The sequence below is a fragment of the Chelonoidis abingdonii genome, chromosome 8 (assembly GCF_003597395.2).
Source record: "Chelonoidis abingdonii isolate Lonesome George chromosome 8, CheloAbing_2.0, whole genome shotgun sequence".
Classification (NCBI taxonomy): Eukaryota; Metazoa; Chordata; order Testudines; family Testudinidae; genus Chelonoidis; species Chelonoidis abingdonii.
In genome coordinates, this window is record NC_133776.1 from 46,902,254 (window position 1) to 46,924,346 (window position 22,093).

General features: G+C 39.0%; 1 protein-coding gene across 3 annotated transcripts in view; it reads right to left on the bottom strand.

The window, feature by feature from the left end:
- Positions 1–253: 253 nt before the first annotated feature.
- The window catches only part of FAM168B (family with sequence similarity 168 member B), a 38,550-nt gene continuing 16,710 nt past the window's right edge, over positions 254–22,093 (bottom strand). The window contains exons 3-8 of one of the 3 annotated variants that reach the window (XM_032764801.2): positions 19,140–19,223; positions 18,639–18,746; positions 10,450–10,592; positions 9,541–9,718; positions 7,890–8,015; positions 254–5,324 (exon numbers count right to left, since the gene is read on the bottom strand). In XM_032764801.2, coding sequence (XP_032620692.1) covers positions 7,903–8,015; positions 9,541–9,718; positions 10,450–10,592; positions 18,639–18,746; positions 19,140–19,223 — 626 coding nt within the window. In that variant the 3' untranslated portion in view covers positions 254–5,324; positions 7,890–7,902. The remainder of the gene's footprint in view (positions 5,325–7,889; positions 8,016–9,540; positions 9,719–10,449; positions 10,593–18,638; positions 18,747–19,139; positions 19,224–22,093) is intronic. The other 2 variants (XR_012656377.1, XM_032764802.2) reach the window with 2 other exon arrangements.

A 22,093-nucleotide genomic window follows, 5' to 3' on the forward strand; every position in this document is an offset into this window, starting at 1 on the left:
CGCAGACTATGGACCAAATTGGACAGCTAGAATTCTAGCAGGGCTTTATTAATTTAAGCCACCACAAGAGTTTTATTTGTATAAGTGTAGCTAACTGATAGGAGGGAAGACAATAGTCAGCTGATCAGTTAAGTACAGTAACCAGCAAATTGATAAGGAAGTTATTCTAACATGTTACATTTGTTACGCTGTCAGTCAGCGATAATAAAAATTTGACCAGCGTTATTAAAAATAAGATAGCAAGAGACCATAATAAGCAACACAAGTCAATCTTTATTGAAAACTGAAGTATTAATACATAACAATTCTTGTTACAATAAACGTGCTTTTAAGAATTTAAATCTGAGCTCATCTACTCGTTGGATTGCATAAAAATAACAAAGTATGAATTTACACATAATTGAACTGGCTCAGAATGGAATCTCCACTCCTCTGTATGTTGATGCAATAGTTCAATGCAGAAGTGAGTGATGCTTTAAAACTTATTCTGGAAGACAACATTTACCTAAACTTAAAAAAGTACCAATATAACTGCTTGTAAGACAGTTTTAAAAAAAAGTCATAGAAAAGGAAACCTGTGCCTATTTTGTAACAAACACGGCGAACTATTACTGGGGCCTCTTGTACTTCTGCTGCATGCACTCACCCCCTTTTTTTTCCTTCCCCAAATCGTAGATGAGGGCAGCCAATAATAGCACTACAATAAAAAAAAATCAAACAAATCCATTCTACTTGAAAGAAGTCTGTACAGCAGCCAGCTAAAGAAGCTTTCCCAGTTTGCCTGTTAAGCCCCCAAAGTCACAACAGGCCTGGGAAAGTCAAGTTCACTTTTTTGATGTTGGAGCTTCAGGCTATAAACTGTTCAGAGTATTTGATATTACAAGTGGACTCAACGCTGTGGTAGTCCGATCATTATAAATGTGACATTCAAGAGACAAGGGAAGAGGTTTCTCTCTCCCAATTAAGCATTGTTCCTCCTCCATGCCAGCCCCCTCCTCTCCTCAACACTAGTGGCCTCATCACATCTCATCTCCTCCCTACACACTCACAGGGTAAACAGCACCTGCTGGAAAGTCCAGTAGGTCAGAAGAGGAAATCTTTGAACAGGCCTGAACATTCTGACTGAGGCATGTTAGTGAAAAATGATCCTACCTCACTGCACTGTCTTCCTTATTAACATTCCCAACTGTGTACAAAAGGCTTACAGTGGGTAAAACTTATCTGCTTAATGCTTCCTTAATTAGAAATACATGGACAAGTTTAATTCTTCCTTGTTTTCTAACAAGTTTTCCATTAACAGAATGCATTTTAAACTGGAGATTAATGGATTGTTTCAAACCTCCACAGATCGTAAATTATCCTGTGGTGACACCTGCTGGAGAAGAGTGGGCATACAGTGTGTGTATTTTCTAAAGACACAGGCCCAAGCTTCTTTCTCTGGTTAGTTTCAAGTTATGCAAAATAATAATCAAGACATCTGTCCTCTCTTCCCAGAAGTTTAACTCAAGTATCACCTCACTGTTTCTGTGCCTATAAGTGAAGGTTTCACACACAAGGTATTTTCTATTCTCTTATATGGTCTTAAACCTACAGTTAATGATGATGTCAAACGATTACTGCATTTCTCCATTCTGGCAAAATTAACATGTTTAAGGCGAAAACTAATGGTATCCACTGTGTCCAAGCACTGGGGGAGCTATTCTGAGGCAAAATTCTGAACATTTTTTTGGCTCCGATACTGCACGTGGCCTATTCTCTCTGTAGACATTAAGCTATATTGCTCTGTAAAGACTAATCAGTGTGGAGTACCCTGTTATACATATCTGTACCATGAACTATAAGTCAGAAAAAACTGAGACATGGTTGTACTTATGGGGCTTTTCAGTGGGTGAGGCGGCAGGAGGAAGGACTTCAACTGAATCCCAAATTATGAACTTTTGTCATCTATCGCTGCATCTAAGCCCTTAACTTGCATAGTACACTCAAAAAGCAATTCCGTATGCCTTCTAAAACTTCAACAGGAAATGGTTGGTTAAAATAAGTTTATAAACAAGATTTAAAATAATGAAGTGGTTCTATTTCCTTCCTATTGGTTGGTTAATAACCACACTACAGATTAGGGCTACCAGCTTCTCATGCCAGTTATTTAGCCATTTTCAAGAATATGACTTGATTTCATTGCTACATTTAAGAGACACGATCAGATGTTACCAACATGGGGAACTCCTCAGCCTGAACAATACTTTTTTTAAAATGCAACACTTAAAAGTTAGAGCCAGAATTGATGTGGGACTTCTCTTCTATTATTGCTGTAATAACTGTCTTCAATTACAGGTTTAAACTAGTATTATTTTTATTCTATTATATGAAGCTGCCATAAAAGTTTCAGAGAAGCTTGATTTGAACTGGTTTCTACTGCAGTAGAGCCCTTTCACTTTCTCGACAGCTCCAATGCAGCCACATACTGTGTCTATGTCTGTGTGTGTAAAGCTATACAGGGAATGTAATAGAAAAATCAGGAGAGAATGTTTCATAAGACCCCCACTGTGTAATGTATGATTTTTATCCCAGTTTCATATGCATGCTTTCCACTATTTGCAACAAAATGCCACTAAGATAGTTTATATACACACTGCCCCCTCCCCCACCACTGTGCTTTTGGTTACTCCCTTAAAACAAACTACAGGAGAACACCTCAACCTCCCATTAGTTTATATCACATCTGGAAGGTGCAATACCTTTTGCAAGAAAAAAAGGTACAATTTCTCCTTTGTAGATGAATCCCATAATGCAACTTAGAAAAAAGTGCTCAAGCGAGACTCCCTAAATGTTATGGAATAGTACTATTAGGAGACAACAATTCCAAGGAAACATTTAGGAATCTGAAGTCAGAGCAAATATATAGGACTTTATATTCTTTCCATAACTATTTATCTAACACAGCATTCATGAAAGTTCTCTTAGGGTTTCAAAGCTTTGTTATCGCTGGGAAACAAGACGGGGGACAGCAAAGCTTAAAACTTGTTCTCTATAGCTTCTCCCCAAGACAGCACTGTTTCACACCTCACAACAATTTTTATTAAAAAACATACAAAGACAATGAAACTCTCTCTAAACTAGCTAAACTGCATTAATGTTCACTACAGCCTCTGGAACACTTGACCAGTCAATGCTGCAAACCTACTACACAAATGGAATTGTTAAACAGACTTGAACAAAGCAGTACAGATTCAAATGGTTTGTTTGGGGTAATTCTCTGCTCCATATACAAATATATGGAAATCCTTAAGCTGTAGTAAGTGCTCATGAGTAAATTTTAAAGTACTTATAGTTAACACCATAGTTATGTTAAAGGCATTAGCAATAAGGGGTAGTCTGTTTACAGTGATCCATGCAAAATAATTCTAAACTTTATAAAAAAAACATGGAAGTAAAAAAATACGAAGAGTGCTTATTGTAAAAAATAGTTACTGAAGACTCTAACCTCTAATGGGCATTCAGGTGCATATGCCTCCCACCAGGGTAGAGTATGGGAATGGCAGCATTAAATCAGCACTGATGCTACCCTGAAGCGGCTGCCAAACCTGTAGAAGGAGCAGGCCACCTCAACACAAAGCCCAAGTCGATACACAACTTTAAAAAAAAAAAATTACTTTTGGATGGAAATGAGACTACAAAAACACTACAGCATGACATAACTCTATGTAAACTCTTAAAAGGGAACAACATTTTATAACCATTTACCGCATAATTTATTGCGGGCAGAATGTATCTGGAAAAAAACTGCATCTTACTGAAATCATAAATCAGGCAGGTTTCAGAAAAACCTTGATTTTGTTGTGCAATATTCAAATTTAAAAATTTAAAATCTTTCCCAGAATGATTTTGGTATACAAATGGGTTCCAAGGCTAGCCCTTTATCCCCACAGCATTTGCTTTGAGGTACTTTTTAAAAATTGAAGCTGTGAGCAAGAATACCAGAAATGACTCATTGCAATGAAACACTAATCTGCAGTCAGTCAGTCTTAATTTGCATGCTTTCCAAGTGCAATTTAAGAGGTAAAAGGAGGAAAACCTAACAATTACATCAACAATTTTGTAACCAATGAGTGACTCTTACTATGATTTTTTTTTTTTTTAAAGGAATCTCTACATTCTAACAGCCCTGCTATACTGCACCCATAAACCACACTGCATGTAATATAAGCTAAAAGGAAATTGTGTTAAAATGGTTTGTTCCCCTTTAATACACTCAAGCACACAAACTTTCTTTAGGATAACATGTAGTTTAACTCCTCCTGTTGGTTGCAGAAAACCCTAGCATTTCTTAAGTATTAGAAAAGCATGCTGCATCAACTGCACATACATTTTCAGCTGATTAGAATATTCTTTAGGGAAAAAAACAGATTTCCTGGACTGAAGCCAAAGAAAATTTGATTCTATCACCATGTATTTTTTTCAGGAGCCAGAATTCATTTTATATATACATATATGGTGTTACCACCTTGTCTAATGGCGCAGATTTGCCTTAAGGATGGGGGCAGCTTGGAAGGCCACTTTACTCACATTTTTCATTAACTGGCCGCACAAAACTTCATTTATCATTTCATTCTGATCCTTAAGAATGTCTGCATAACACTGCATCCATACAATAGAAATGAAAGGGTAAATGTGGTAAACTAATTCTGTGCAGGATTTCTACAGCTCATCAGACTATTTCCAGTCACTCCAATTTGCGTTAGCTGAATTTAATTAGAAAGGAATACATCACTTAAATAATTTTTCCCCCCTTTTAACTGGCAACTCCATCAACCCAAAAAGGTTGAAGCAGTTATCTGATGTATATTATGGTATTATATAAAGAAATTCACTTTCACAATTCTACCTTTTAAGATCCTGCATATGTTACAACAGTGCATTAGTGATACAAGTTGTAAAATACTTTTCGGTTCCTTTGGATTTTGCATATGGTTTTTGCATCAGTCACTGCATGAGCAAGCTTTGTTTTTTTGTTGCCTTTTTTTTTTAAACATGCATTCAACTAGATATGGATCAGAATAAGTTTATACTCCCTTTTTTATCATTATAATTAGCTAAAAAATTGCAAGACAGTCCACAAAACAGGATTTGCTTTAAGACTAACTGCTGGAGTTCCAAGATGTAAGATATGCAGCACTGGAAAATCTTCAGTGATCTGGAATTAGTAGTGTTTAGCAAAGTGTTGAAAGCATTCAGAAGAAAGTAAGTCCCGGTTGGAGGCATGAGGGCTTCAGCACCAACTTTTAAACCTCAATTACTTGATTGCATATCTCCCATCTTCAAACCTATATTCAGAGAGAAAGAGGCAAGATAGATACTCGTAACTATGTTTTACTATAACCAAGTAACATCCCAGAATCTAGTTTAGTGCTGCAAGCTCTACCCTGTTATGCATTTAAAATAGATTGTGGGATTTGTTTTTTTTTAAAAGGCATAAACTATAACCTAATGCTACTTTGTAGCAGTTATGCTGTAAAACGCACCATCCACTCACAGCCCCTTCAGTCACCAACTGGGGTGAATTGGGGGACAGCAGCTTTTATTACTAGAATATCTTACGCTGACTAGTGGTTTTTTTGTTTTTTTTTTTAAAAGGTCACTGACAAAGTATTTGATTCAAAAAAATGTTAGCTTTTGAATTTTCCCACTGAGGAATCTGTAGCACACTCAAGTACTTCATACTTCACTGCAGCAATCCTGAACACAAGACCCTTTGTTTTTCTCACACACCCAACATCCACTGAAGTATTATTTTTAAAGTAAGTTTTGGCAGTGATGAGATTTTCCTACAAATTTCACACCCCAATTCTGCCTCAAATGCTATTTATAACATGACTGCTGGAACAGATTATGTTACAAAAAAGGACTAAGTTTTAGGACGCAAATCCCTCACATTCCACGGACTTCACAAGCAAAAGAGAACAGACATTCCAGATTTGCCAAAATCTAAATAAAAATGGGTAACTGCTCCAAATGCAGGCAGTTTTTAATACCACCACTGAAATGTTTTCAGTCAAAGCATAATACTTTTCCTTCACATCTTATTTGAAGAAAGCCTTTAATACTTAGCAACTCAAAGCACTGAACAACTGAAGAAATCTTAAGAAAATCCATAGTTACTTCATTCCAAATATCAGTTTTATTAATAAGATGTTTACAAATAAACCTGTGCGCGCACACAGTTTCATAGGAATGACACTCCCTTCAGATAAGCTTATACTGGTGAAGTTTAACAATCATCCCACTGCGCTATTGCAGAAATTATGTTGGTGACATGACCTAGTGGCTATAATGCTGGCCTGGAATCACAACTTATCATGCAAAAAGCCACATATATAGATCAGCAGAACTAAGTGCTAGTCCCTGCTCTGCCAATCGTCTATTGTGGAACCCTAGAAAAGTCACTTTACTTCTTTGCCTCAGAAGAACAGTACACAGGAAAGCATAAAATAAATTTGCAGATGAATGCAAGCAAGGGTTACAGAATCAGTCCCACTGCACTAGCTGCATATTGAAAGGTTATAGGTGGACAATGTGTACATTGTTATACACAACTTATTAATCTTTAACAATTCTGCCCTTGTGATCATGGCACACTGTCACTTTAAGTACACAAATAGCATATTCTTAGTTGAAATGTGCTATAATTGCAAACCACTTCAGATATTTAAGCCAATACCACTGAGGGAGTAGTGATAGCGGTAGCTTCTTTTTACAGATCTGAGAACGGAGGTACAGATGTTAAATGCCTTGTTCAAAGGCACACAATGAGCCTGTGGCAGAACCAGAACATATCAGTGACCTCCTGACTTCCAATCATAGAAATGGGCATGGAAAACAGGGGACAGTTAGATTTTGTCTTAACTTGTTATAAACATTTAACAGAGCAATAAATGAAGGAAGCCAGTCCAATTCTGCTCTCACATTGGTTTTATAAACGTAATTTACACTAGTGGAGTTAATCCTGATTTGCACTGGCGAAACGCGAGCAGAATCAGGCCTCCAAAAGAGTAAGAACAATAAGCCATGTCAATTTTAAGCAGCACTCCCCACTGAAACTAAAAAAATGTATTTAATATGCTGGCTTCATAATTTAATTACACTGTTTTATCAGTAGAAATCTAGAGCAGATTTCACAAGACTTTTTCTCTCCACGTGTAGTTTAAACTGTGCTACAGACTGTAATGATTTTTCCACGAAGACTGTAAACAGTTCAAATTTAAATTTAAACCCACCTGAATTTGGGTGATAGGAATTATCAGTTTCTTATGCGTACTAGTAAATGGCCTCTCTTTCTGGGAAATGTTCATCCATAAGGAAATATTAAGTGTTCCTTTATTTATACTGATCCAAATAGTCCCCTTATTTAAGCTGATCCAACGTCCATGTTTTACATATTTTTTTCGCTCATGGATAGTGTTGTTCGATTCAGGAATTGTCACAAAATTCAAATCACTGAGCAAACTAGCTTGTTTCCATACAGACCCCACAGGGCCTTGGATTCAGCAAACCTAACATTTCTACTGCTGTGCAAATTAAAATGCTGTATTTTGAGAAATAGATCATTTGGAATTCTATATGCAGGCACCAATGAGATGAATATGCAGGAAAAAGAAGTGTCAGAAGACAGACACATTATGTTTAAAAAACATCCTTCCTCCTACACAACTTAATCAAAATGAACTGACATTTAGGCAAAATAGTCTACTTATATCCCTATTTCCTGAATAGGCATATTGTAAAATTCCCCCAAATAACTTAATGCCTGTGAAATCTCCATGAAAGAAGCTGCAGTCATGTAGTCATTTATATACAGGCCACTGTTTCAACTGTAGGCACTGGTAACTTACACTGCCAGAATAATCACCACTGTGGGGGCACATAGCTATAGGTTGGTGTTCCTGGAGCCCGATATGTGGGCATAGTAACTGGATGAGGGGCTACTGGAGTTGGGGAATGAGTTGTCAACAAAGTACCTAGGAGAAACAAAACATTTTTATATTAAATATTTTTCACAAATATGCCTTTCAACACTATTTAACACTCATTTTGAAAACCAAAATTCTATTAATCAGAACTTGTACATCTTTTGACATATACCAATATGAAACTTCTGTGAATCTGTATCTTAGCATTTTCAATTCCATCTACCTTCTTTCAAATGTTTATGCAACAAGAGCACTTTGATATACTGTCCAACGCATTTTTAGATATTTTTTAAGTAGTGAATAACTACTGAGCAGCAGCTCCAGACCATAAGCACACATTACACTGAAAAATACCTTTCCTCACAGCAGGCTGTGCGCGCTGTACGAACACCTGATGCAAAAGAAAATTGACTAGGGTAAGTATAATTTAGTTCCTGTCTGTGCAAATGGGTTTTATAGACAAAGGGACTGTAGAAAGCAACAGACTGGGACCCCGGAATCCTAACAGTTTCCTTCTACAGCACTTCACATACAAATTACTAATGTTTAGTTGCTGCTGCTTACCCCACACTCAAAAAAAGAAACTGGGAAAAATACAAAGGTAATGAAGACAGCACACAGTGCTGGTCCTGAAAAAATATCCCCATCAGGGTTGTGGGATACCTGAGGTTAGAAATCTGAAATCTGTAGTTCAGTAATCCAGAAGACTATCATGTAACACAATCATTAGTTCACCTTGGTTAGCGAATCTGAAAACTTTTAAGATATCGAAGAGCAGCAGTGGTGTGGGGAAAAATAGATATTTAAGCACCCACAGTGTAAAAAACAGCATAACTCAAAATTCTGGGGAGAAGCACCCCAAGTTTAAATTAATTCTGTACTAGAAACAGACCAATTTCTTCAGATTGACAAAGCCGCTCAAGTTCTAACATAGTTTAGGACTAATGCAGACAGGACTGCATGTTCTGTAACTGTGTTGAGGAACAGTATTACGACCTAGGTCTTAGTTATAAAACTATGTTGTTCTGGTAACACTAAAAACACATTAGAACATGGGCACCAGTAACTGACAGTCAACTGTGCTGACCACAGTTGTACTTGCATTATGTCCAGGCCCTAAAATGTTCCCTCTGAAAGTGCAGCTTGGGAGTTCTTGGCAGTTCTGAGCAATGATTCTCTATCTGATTAACTAGAATGGAGAGTTCACTTAGCACTCAGCCTGGGAAAGAAAACTGTACCCTTTAATTCCCAAACCCCAAGCGACTAGAGGAACAAAAACCCCTCTTGATGATCTCTTGGGCAGCACTGCAATTAGAATGCCACGTCAGATTTCCTATGCTGCTTACTTGGTCTGATCCAGAGAACTAGGATTTTGTAGCTAGAATGGCTTAAAATTCATATACAAGCACATACATATATCTCACATTAAACAAAACTAGTGGTTGTGGGAAACCTATAACTGCAGTACATTTCTGGTAAGGCCTTACCATGTAACGCATCCATACTGTACCAGATGGACCACAAACTCAAACTGTACTTCATCAAAAAGTGTAAGCAATATAAATCAATCTACCTGCTGACATTGCCATAGTGGTTCCAGCCACCATTCCCATAGTCACACCATTTCCTCTTGGTGGTGGAATTGGAGCAGGATACATAGTTGCTGGCATGCCATTAGGCTGCACAACTGTGGTGTGATGGATTACGTGGGGTGGTGCTGCATATAAAGGCTGCGTGTAGTAAGTGCCTTGCTGTTGGAAAAGAAAATAAGTAAACCTACTAAGTATATTTTCACTATCACATGTACTGAAAGCAATAATTCAACCTTTGAGATGTTCGAGGGAGCAATGTGTTATTCCAGAAATAGGAATCTAATGTACTTCAGGGACTGGAGAAAGAATACTTAAACGCTGAAATAGAGAAGCTAAAACTTCAGGGTTGAAAAATAGGGTTTTTCAGCTACTAACTACTGGTTCTGCAGCCAAAACCCTCAAATATAACCTCTCTCTAGAATTAAACTGTTTTGACTCTTCCGCTGCATCTGGATTTGTGTTTTTGCCCCCACCCCTCTCATGCCCTGGGGATCCTTCAAGGTTGCTCTCCCTCCCAATAAACCATGTGGCTGAGGATTGGGTGTGTCTCCTTCCATAATCAGAAGCCCTAAAAGGTTACTACAGTGCAACATGAAGTCTTCCTGCAGGGCCCAAGCAGACCACTTCAGAGTACTGCCAAGGCCCTGCAACCAAGTTTATGTAAATATTACAACATGCTGCACCCTGACTCCCAAGGTCAGCTCACTTTTTCTAGTCTCAGTTTTCATCTAGCCCTGCCTCAGCTCTTTCCTCCTTGCTTCCACTTCGAACCTCTTCATCTTTATTTCATGAAACAATGAAACAACATTTAGAGTTTAGAAGTTTACAATGCATGCTGAAAGCAAGATACTATTTGAACTGGCACAAAACAGTTAAGCTTTACTTTTTACCTGTGCATATGGATTCTGCTGTGGATAGGCACTTCGAACCGGATACACAGCAGTCTGGTAGGGATTGGGTGATGAAGAATAAGGTGGCACAGCACCACTGGTGGGTGAACAGGATACTTTATATGGTGTTCCTGGTGTATAACCTGAAACAAAGGTAAGTCTGCTTTAAAGTTCCATAGGCAAGACAATGACCAGAGTACTGCATACTGAAGTTTGAGACTAATGTAACTGAAATTATTGTTAACCCTCATGTTTCACATTTATCTTATTCGTATAATATATTATCATCAATACCTATACACAAATTCTTAAAGGCATTAGTCACATAGGGACAAATATAGTCAGTAATACCTGACTGCCTGTCAATCAACTAATTCACATAACTCACCACTTTCCAATTTACTAATGAACTTAAGGAAGCTGCTTTCCCACAGACGCCTAGGAAGAACCCAAAGATCCTCCTGGACTGAGTCAAGTGCTCCAACAGAACAAAAGGAAGGCGGCAGAATGGAATAGTGCCAAATGTGGCCACACACTGATGTCAGGGAGAGGAAGGACGTAATACAACACATTAGGCTTTTGGCATCTAGAAAACATATCTTAACGAGGATCTTTTCAAGTCTACTCCATGCCGTAACTCACATTTGTTATGACACTGATGAGAAGCTTGGCTACACCATACTGGGTAGGTCTATTTTGATCAAAATGGCTTGGAATGCATTAAATGCTAACCAAGTTCCCAGCACACACCAATAATCATTACAATCAATGAACTCTTTGCAAAGGGGAAATTTCTGCAGAGAACTATGCAATGGCAGAACTATCCTACTCTACAGGTTAGAACTATTTTAAATGGTTTGAAGAGCTTGTCAAACATTTTTGAGAGGTGCAGTGACAACTCCCGCTTGACTCTTCCATTTTTAAGTTACCTTTAATGATATTTCCTTGCCATTTAACAGCAAATGCCAACATTTTCAGACTTGGATGCCTAAACTAAATTTTAAAATCTGGGCTTCAGTGGTTAAATGCTAAAGTAAGACAAGTAACATAAGCACATTAGCCACTTAAGAGCTTAGATCCCATTTTAAAAATGGCACTTGGGTACCTACATTTTATTGGTATCAATAATAAAGACTTTTATACAATGTGTGTGTAGACAAGCTCCTAATGATCTCTTACAACTTTTTTGAAATAGATTCATAAAAGGCTTGATACCACCACAATGCTTTTACACATCTCAGGAGGTCCACAGAAGTGAGTCTCCCTCTCAGGCGTGTTAGGAGCTACGCAGTTATTACCCAGATATGCAGTGACTGAGGCATATGCTTTTGGCTCAGACCCCATACGCTGAAAGGTGGATCTGAAATTCCTTGGGCCTATTCAGTGGGAAAGGAGACTTAGGATAATGGAGTCAATGTCTGACAGGGCATGCAGGAGAACAGTGAGAAGCAGCACCATAACTGCTGACACTGGGCCTTAACTGGGAGAGGCTAGAATATGAACACCCTCTGCCAATGGAAGGTGGGGCCATACTATGAACAGCCCTGGACTAACTGCTCTGAAGGGAGAGGGAGGAGACTAAGGCCTCAAGTCTCACATGCTGAATCATATAATTGGCATTCCCAGTAAGGGAACTTTCTGGCCTTGCCTCATGTGGTATGGCTCCACAGAGCTGATGCAAAGTGCTCAGTGTTAACTGCAAGAGAGCCACCAACGGGTACCAAAACCAAAATCCAGTGACTGGTCCATCTTGCCTTAGACGTTAGAAGTTATAGATGTGCAGCTACTTAAAACTTGAGTTTCTTTATCAGTTTTGTGCAGTTTAAATATTTGCTTCAAATAAAGAAGATATTAAGTGTTAATGTACTGATTCACAAGGGATCGGTGACTGTCATCCTCTTGGGGATTTTTTTTTTTTTTTACAACAGGAACTTCTGATTAATATCAAGTGCCTAATGAAGCTATTTGTCTTAAGTAGAAAAATCTGGACTTTTTAATATTTTAAAAGTTTTTAAATGATTTTTAAAAAGTAACCAAAAATGATAGCTGACTATTACTTCTGAAAGAAGAGCTCGAGTTTCCCCATTCAGCAGTAAGGAACTCATGGTGTTAGCTTTCAGTAAAATTGGTATGCTTGAGGATGGTAAACAAAGAGGTACTCCTATCCAGTTTTAATCATTCCCTACAAAAGTGAAAAATATTTCCTTAATCAAATGTAGAACAAGTTCTACTGTAATAAACATGTCGCAAGTTAAGCTTAGCTCTAACCATTCAATAAAGCATGTCAGAAAGACAAGTGGCCAAATACTGAATGAGAACAAACTGAAGAGCTGCGGATAAAAATTAATCAAGATCTTAATTTGGTAAGTACATCATATGCTGCTTATTTTTATATAGGACAATTATACTTGACTGTGTGTGACTATCCAGAGCCCAAATCTACATACACAATGGCTCTCTTAAAACACTATCTGCAGAGAACCAGCAGTTCACAGAACCAGTTCCTGTCATCTGTGGGCCTACAGTGCTTCTGGCTTCTTCTCCTTGTTTTCAAGGAGAAGCTAAGCAGCCTATAAAGCAGCACTCACTGGAACCACTATAAAGAGTTGCAACAGGACCTGGATATTAAAACCAAACAACAGAGGGCTCTTAAATTATCTCCATGGTCCTTAACACTCCAAGGCACAGGTATTTCTCACCACAGTGATAAGAGTTTTGACTAGGACATGGATGACAGGTCTCCTGCCAGGGTGGATAAAAATCAATGATTTTAAATAAATAAAATTAATTTTAAAAAAATCGGATTTTTTTAAATCGGATTTTTTTGATAAAATACTTTTTGAGGAGAAAACCTGTCTAAAGATAGTTTTAATTAAGATACATTATAGTTCAAAGATCTCATTATGGAATAGGGATTATAAAGTCTAATTCTGTAGCATGAGACCATATATTCATATAATGTTTAAGAAAAGTTGTGTAAATGAGTTCTAATAGTTCATGGATTAGGGACCCAATTTTATGGAGTTCCAGGGGCTTCTATATAGATTATTTAGGTTAATCTTTCTACCTACCCAATGGGACTCAGTACTCAGTAGAAGATACCATCAGAGATAGATAGTTTTGCAGTTCTCAAACTATGGATTTGTGTCTCCAGAGATAACATTTATTTAAAAACATTTTTTGCTGTTAATAAGCAATATATAGAGGTGAGAAATAACAGACCTCAACCCTATTGTCCCTCTGCAAATTTGTGTACACAGATTCAATCCCTTACCTCTCTCTAAAAGTGCAAAGTTTCAAAAAGTTCAATGAATAGAAGATTGTTGGGCGCAGAATAGATCTGGACAAGGAGAAGAAGTCTGGAGATAAATGTGAGAAGGGAGCGACAGGCAGTAGAAACAAAAGTGAAACTGTTTGGGCAGCATATTCCAGAAACCTTGAGGTCTTTGAGTGTAACTTTCATTGATTTGAGATTTACCATATCATTCTCTCACTAGTAGGGAAAATCTATAATGTCAGCAAGCCGTAAAAGAGACCCAGTTTGGGAATAAGAACCATTCAAGAAATATACATTTGCTGATGATGTTTTTAAAGAAAGTCACACCAGTGAACTGGTGGAAGTCACTTAAGCACTTGAATTCAGAGATTGTTGTAGTGATAATCTCACTTAACAGTAGTAGCTTCTTCTGCTGGTGTAGAAAGAATATTTTCTTCCTTTGGCCTAATTCATTCCATATTGAGAAAATATTTGGGATCTGAAAAAGCAGGAAAGCGTGTGTTTCTTTTCCAGATTATGAACAAATAGGAAAAGGAACATGAAGACAATTAAGTTAGCTACAGAAGCCAATATTTTAAGTTTCTCATGTTGACCTGGCAGTCGATTTAATTTTTGTTTAAAAAAACATATTTCATTCAAATATTTTAGTTAAACACATTTTTCACAAAACCAAACCTGATTTTAAAAAACTTGAATGTTTAACTACATTCAAAAAGTCATATGTTTGCTACTGAAGAAAATAATCCAGAATACATAATGTTGTTTCAGTTAAATAAAACAGTTTAAATGTCTGTCTGGTGATGTTCTCCTCCTAATACAGCATGGCAAGAAAGTCCTCCAAATATTAATGATTAACCTGTTGAACTGGAGATAGTTCATCTCACACTAACTTCATAAGTATCTGCTTCAATTACCTTTGGTAAATGAAATAACCAAACAATCATTCATTTTCTGATATAGCTGTAAAACTAATCTGAAAAGTTTTCAAAAATAAATTACTTTAAAAATGTATACTATGTACCTTCTAAAAAAGAAACCTATATCTGAGCTGTGAAGAATATGTATTAAGGTTATAACAAGCAACAAGAATGCACTTTTATGTAGAAATCCATGATTAAATTGAGTCTTCCGGACTAGTAATTTAAATCAAATCATGATTTAAATCAAATACACCCTGCCTCCTGCCTTGTACATACATGATGTAGGCCTATCACTGAGGCAATTTCAGCCATAGAGGACTTAACGGCAGTGCATGTTGATGGATATTTTCATCTAGGGCAGAGGTGGGCAAACATCCGACCTGTGAGTCCGTTCTGCCCAGACTCTGAGCTCCTGCCCCGGGAAGCTAGCCCCCAGCCCCTCTCCTGCTGTCCTCCGTCTCCTGCAGCCTTAGCTCACTGCACCGCCGGCGCAACGCTCTGGGCAGCGGGGCTGCAAGCTCCTGGGGTAATGCAGCTGCAGAGCCCAGCCTGACCCAGCGCTTTGTCCTACATGATGACCGGCTGGCTTCAGCCGGGCAGTGCAGCTGCCTGTCCTGGTGCAGCTGTGCTGCCAGCCACCAGTGCTCCAGGCAGCGTGGTAAGGGGGCAGGGAGCAGGGGAGGGGGTTAGATAGAGGGCAGGGGAGTTCAGGGGGTAGTCAGGGGCCAGGGGTGTGGATAGGAGTGGGGGCGGGCGGAGGGCAGGGAACAGGGGGGTGAATGGGGGCAGGGAAGGGTGGCTGGATGGGTCACGTCCGCACGCAGGGGGGGCACAGCAGAAGGAAGGAAGGGTTGAGGCACAGGGACAGTCCAGGAGTTGGGGTCCGGGGAGGTCAGGGGACAGGAGAAGGCTGTTGGATGGGGCAAAAGTCCTGGCAGGGCCGTCAGGAAGGGGGGGGGTGGATAGGGGGGTGGGGAGCAGTGGTGGTTGAGTGGGGCCAGGGCCCCAGGGGAGAAGTCAGGAAGGAGGGGAGGGTTGGCTAAGGGTGGCGGGGGGCAGTTAAGGGCAGGGGGTCCGGAGGCCGTCAGGGGACAGACAGCCAGGGGGTGGATGGGGCACAGGTTCCATGGGGCCGTCGGGAGCTGAGAAGCAGGATGAGTTGGATGGGGGCAGGGGCCGGGCCACACCTGGCTGTTTGGGGAGGTACAGCCTCCCCTAACCAGCCCTCCATACAATTTCTGAAACCCAATGTGGCCCTCGGGCCAAGAAGTTTGCCCGCCCCTGATCTAGGGTCCTCTATTCTCCTGCCAAATGCTACCCCTGCCTGGGGAGGTGTCTTCTGGTTTCTGTTCACAGCTGCCTAGAGTCAAGGACTTTGGCACTGATGTATCAGAGGGTTGTTGTACCTCTCTGCACCTCCCAGATTCTGTGTTTCCAGAGACACAGTACCCTATCTGACAAGCTGGAGTTCAGTATGACCAGTTCATCACCTCTATATACTGGAGGGTTGGAGGCCTTGGTTTCATTGCAGACAACAAATAAGGCGGTCTGGTGGGATTCTGTGTTTTTTTAAAAGAAAAATTTAAGCTTATAAGCTACCCTGTCTCAAATTCAAGATCCAACTGACAAAGGCAAACACAAAGCAGTAATCCACCTGCTGTGCCTTTAGACAGTAATTCAGGGCAGGGACCCGAGATGTGCCAAACAAACCACTGCCCAGTTCCATGTACAGTGGTATTATTATTATAAATAAACTCCTAACTGTGCACTGGTTCTATAAGATTGCTTACTCTCTGCCCTATCAAATGGTGCCATTCTCTTCTATAAGTGAGAGACGAGTTATTAAAACTCATAGCCCTGCAAATAAGCACCACGTTTCCAGGCAATAACTATGTAAGTACTTACTGACTTGTCACAAAGTCTGAGTACAGCTATGTTTTCCCTGTGAGAAATAAGGTTCTCCTGTTACCCCCTAAATTTAAAGTCACTTATCCAAGTCTTGTGAGTTGATAATTACTCTCGGTTGTAAGACTTTATGACTACATTCTATTTGACAAAGCTGACCCTGGAAGCTAACAGAATAACACTTTAGAACTTCCTTGTAGAGACAACAAAGTTGTTCGTATGAAGGGCAGAGGACCAAACTATATTCCAAGGTACCATATATTGTTTTCCACAAATTATAACTAGACATTCAGGGCCAATTTTGGAGAAGTACATGAGTACTTCTGAAATTCTGGCCCATAATGGATTCAAATGGAGGAGCTCTTGAAGGTGCCAAAACTAGTTAGACAAAAACTAAAATCAGAATGGTATTACTGAATATTGAACTACAGGAGTAACTACAACCATACTTCATGCAATGAGAGTCATGAATAGTACAAATGACAAGCTTACTAGGGCCAGAGGACCTAATATCTACTGTCTACTTCCTAGAACAGCAGTTTGCAGAATGTCAGGCATCACTTACATTTTTTTAAAAGGTAAAAGTAAGAGTTAAATTAAGCTTAGTTAAGCTTACATTGCCTGAAAAAACTTTATTGTGGAATCACACTGTGTTGACCTGGCCAGGCTGGTTGGCCCTTAAGAGGAGTTAGGCTCAGCTTGGCTTGGGACATAGTATTTAATCTTCAGCTCATCCTCATCTGGTGACTCAGTTACAACCAATGATCCCACCTATGAAAAGGTCAGGGAGAACCACATAAAGAGGGAAGAGAACTCACTGAGGGAAGAATTGCCTCTCTTTGGGAAGTGCCTGGGGAAGGCAGGCTGGAGAGACAGGGAGCAGTTAGGTTCCTCTGGAACAGGCCGTGTAAGAACTAGAGAGAGGGCGGCTCCAGGCACCAGCGCACCAAGAGTGAGCTGGGGGCGGCCTGCCGGTTATCGTGAGGGCGGCAGTCAGGCTGCCTTCGGCGGCATGCATGCGGGAGGTCCGCTGGTCCCGTGGCTTTGGCAGTAATTCGGTGGAGAGTACACTGAAGGCGCGGGACTGGCGGACCTCCCGCAGGCATGCCACCGAAAGCCGCCTGACTGCTGTGCTTGGGGTGGCAAAATACACAGAGCCACCCCTGAGCAGAGAGGTCCTTGGGAAAACTGCTGGAGTCCTTGGAGAGGAAAGGCAGTGAGGAAACTTGTTTGGAAGAAGAGTCTCCAGGAGAAAAATCCATGGGAGGCAGTATTCAGCTAAAGGAGCAAAGAAGGAACTCTGCAGTCCCCAAGAAGAGGGGTGAAGAGCAGGGAACTTCAGTGTAGCCCAAGAGCCCTGGTGCTGGCGTGGATACTTTGGTTGGAATTTTGTTACTCCAGAAGGGGACACAACTTGAAAGAAGTGACCTAGCTGGAGGACAAGGCTATGGAAGACATAGCCAGACAGGCCATTGCTAAACTGAAGCAATCGTCAGCAGGGGGCACTGGAGATGAAGACCCAAGCAATGGCAGGCTCCAACACCAGTGGGCGCTACAGTGGTAAATGAAACCACTTACATGACCCATTTGTGAATTAAGCTCTTCATACAAATTCCTCTCCTTCCATCCTGCCCTTTCCTTCTTCTCTTCCCCCCTCTTCCTCACCCCCCAGTCATCTTTGGTATGTGTATAAGTTGTATAGCAATATGCAAATAAATGAACAGGCTTCTTTTTCTCCACTATCCTTTTCCCTTTCATTGCTAATGTAGATTTATGCAAGCCATAATATTTTACAAAGGACAGTAAGCAATTTCGTATCTGTATGTAACATCCCTTTTGAAAAAGTCTAAGGCTCCCTTTCCGAATGTATCCTTCTGTTGCGATTGGAGATGAATTTAACAGCTACTATCAGTTTCTCCTTCATTCCAATATTAATAGCATGCTCATCACACTGAGGGATTCTTCCATTTTTGTTCGTAGGCCCCTGTGCATTTCTTCTTTCCTCCCCAAATCCCTCCTCCTGCCTGCTCCTTAGCTGAACAGTATGACAGTGTTTCACCCTGTTGCTAGAACTGTTGGACAATCACCGTATGCAGGTGCATGACAGGCACGATCCTGAGGTAGGAATGGGCACGTAGAATTTAGGAGGTGAAAGATCAGAGGAGGTGATAAAAGGGTATATTCCAGACGCCTTTCTGAAAGAGGAAGGGAAGAGACTTACTGAGGGTCATGAAAATAAAGGGCAATATCCAGAGGGTCAGGTCAGAAGGGACTAGTGAAAGATGTAATCAAAAATTAGTGCAAGGATTTTAACTACCTGTCTAATACTTGTCTCTGGCAACTAAATAACTCAAACCTCCCCAAAAACAAGTTGAAGTCCTCTCTTTTCTATAATAGGAGATTGCATGTGGACACTGTGTAAACATCCCCAGATGCAAAAACTGAAGTCACTGGTTAGTTTGGAAGGCCACAATTTTATGCTATTTTCAAAGTAAAAGAAAATGTTATGCATTTCTCCTCACCCCCAATTTTAAATGCTTCTAATAAAGTTTTTGAGTATTTCTAAGCAATAAGTATTTTATGTATACCTGTTTGGAAGGTAGGATTTGCTCCTGGGTACATGTTGGGGGAATAGGTCGGGGCAGCTGCTGCATAGCCCATTGGGAAACCAGCTATGACAAAAGAGAACAATTCCAGGTTATTTTCTAGATAAGCAACACAACGTTCCTTGTTCTCAGAGGATTTGTTGTGCATGACATGTTTTGACCAAAGATCAACGAAAGTTGCAATTTTTCAAAATTCATGTGACTACTAGTTAAGAAAAGCTAAAAAGCGTAGTAAGAGACAGTTCCCATTTCTCAACCCCCATGCTCCCCGAACACACTTTCAGCAAAAATCTGAATTAGCCAGCTCACTAGTAACTGCAGTCAGATTGCAAGCTTTAATATTAAATAATCCAAAAGAATATCAAACACTGAAATGCATTAAGGCTACTGAACTCTGAGTGAGTCCTTTTCACTGTGTAAAAGGAAGATATATAAGTGTGAGTGACTCATTTCCTGGATCACAGTTTCCCAAATTGGACAATAAAAGCCAACTTTAACCCTCCAAAATACCTTGTTTTTATTTAACTTAGATTTGTCTCTGCTTTCAGATGTCAGTTATACTCCTATCATTTTAACCACCCACATTGACACTCAGTAGTTACAATCTGTGATTCACTCTGGCAGAGTGGCAAAATGCTGTGTTGACACCTTGACACTGATGTACACAATTGCCATGACTAAACCAATGTCAAGAAAGACGGGAACGAAGTTCTAAAGTGATAGTCTTTCACTACATGCTATTATCAGGGTGGACTGATTTAAATAATAATTAAAATTGATAATTTAAACCAGCAAGCAGGAAACTTTGATTTAAATCATCCATTTCAATATAGTGTTTTGCCTTTGTATTTTGTAGTTATTTTCTTTGGTTGGTAACCATTAAAACATGTTAACCTACAACTAAATACAGCCTTTACACTAAATCTGATGCTTCTTTTTGCTAACCAGGAGGATACCTATATCTATACACTTATTAAGCAGTAATTGCTTCAGTTATCTTTATTCAAATTCTTAATTTTTAAATTTCTGATTACGTTAGAAAAGGATGCATTTCTTCTTTACTAAACTTTTTACTTGTGATTTGGGTCAAGCTCCATTTGGATGGAAATTCAAATGCAACTAAGTGCACAAAAACAGCATTTGAAGCTTTTTATTAAATAAAACTAGTTTAAATGTGCTGGATGCCTAAGAAAATATTATCAAAACATGGTTTTCCTTTAAAAAATGATTAAACAAAGGAAATAGCAGCAGCTAGTGAAGTGACTGTTTTCAGTCCCCATGTCCTTAAAGATTTTAGCAGCTTTCATCCTCTCATTTTGTTTTTATTTATAGATTGGAAAGGAAAAAAAGCTTTCTTGCTTTTTCAGCTCTCAACTGGTTTCTTAACTTTGAGCCACTCAATTTGTTCCATTCAATAAACTGGAAAGAAAATATTCTTTCTGCATCTGTAGTAGAGGGTACTGCTGGCAAAATTTGTTTGTCATTTCAACAAGCTTTGTTTCCAGGTGTTTAGCCAGTGACTTCCATCAGTTCAGTGGTTTGACTGTCTTAAATTGGCAGCAAACATTACTGCTTTTTTTTGCATTAGATAATAATTTTAGGCCTTGAGATATGTTTAGGCCTTATAGAAAGTTTTTTTAAATGTCATTTAAAAATGATTATTTTTGTTTTTATTTAAAAGAAAATATTTTTATCCATAGTGTCAATAATTGACTGAGGGATACACTACGTTATTTCACTGACTTCAGATGTTAATTAAAAACCAAATGCTTTAATTATAACTTGCCACCTAACACCACTATTTTTAAGGTTGTTTGAGCTTTTCAATCCTCTGTCCTTATTTTATAGGTTTCGCTCCACAGTAAGAGTTCATACTGAACTAATACAAAACATTCCTAGAGGAAAATTACTTGCATGAAATGTAAACAAACATCACAACATAAGTAGCAGATTAAACAATTTTCCCCCATAACCCACTAGTCCAGGGGTAGGCAACCTCTGGCACGCGTGCCGAAGGCGGCACTCAAGCTCATTTTCAGTGGCACGCAGGTCTGGGGAGGATCTGCATTTTAATTTAATTTTAAATGAAGCTTTTTTAAACATTTTACAAACCTTATTTACTTTACGTACAACAATTGTTTAGTTATATATTATAGACTTATAGAAAGAGACCTTCTAAAAATGTTAAAATGTATTACTGGCACGCAAAACCTTAAATTAGAGTGAATAAATGAAGACTCAGCACACCGCTTCTGAAAGGTTGCCGACTCCTGCACTAGTCTTTAAACCAAACGTTTTCATTCTTGACTACTCATTTGTTACTGTAATCCTGCCTAAGTACCCTTCTTAACAGTTTTAGTCCCAAAAAAACCCTTTTCCCTATGTTTAGTATTTATGAAGACATCAGTGCCTTCATAAAAAGTGTGCCTTCTAAAAATAGAGATCAGTTCAGCATCAAAACATCCTGCTAAATTCAGCAGTTCTGAAGAAAGAATCAGTGGTCTTATCAAAAAGGAGGCCAGGGATGTTCTAATCATGTACTGACTAAAAGTGTCTTATCTTTAATTAAACAAATCCCAACCTTCATCAGTTACTTAACAGAGTATGTTTTGTACCCTTTAAACCTGAACTAGACAAGATATAGTAATTTAATTTAATCTGTCAATATACCATTTTACGGCATTAGATTTACATGTGATTTTTATAAGGCATTTTATCAATTTAATTTAATTCATCCTGTTTAATTCCCTGAATGATTAACTGAAATATGAAAAATCCATATTCATACAATACAAAGCTAAATAAGACTAGTAAACAAAGCTTGGCACTAAATATATATTTGAACACTAAAAAGAAAACATTAGTAAAAGTTCTGAGGTTAGTGTCCTGTTTAAAATTAAATAATGAAATTGACAATTTAGGTTATTAACTAAATG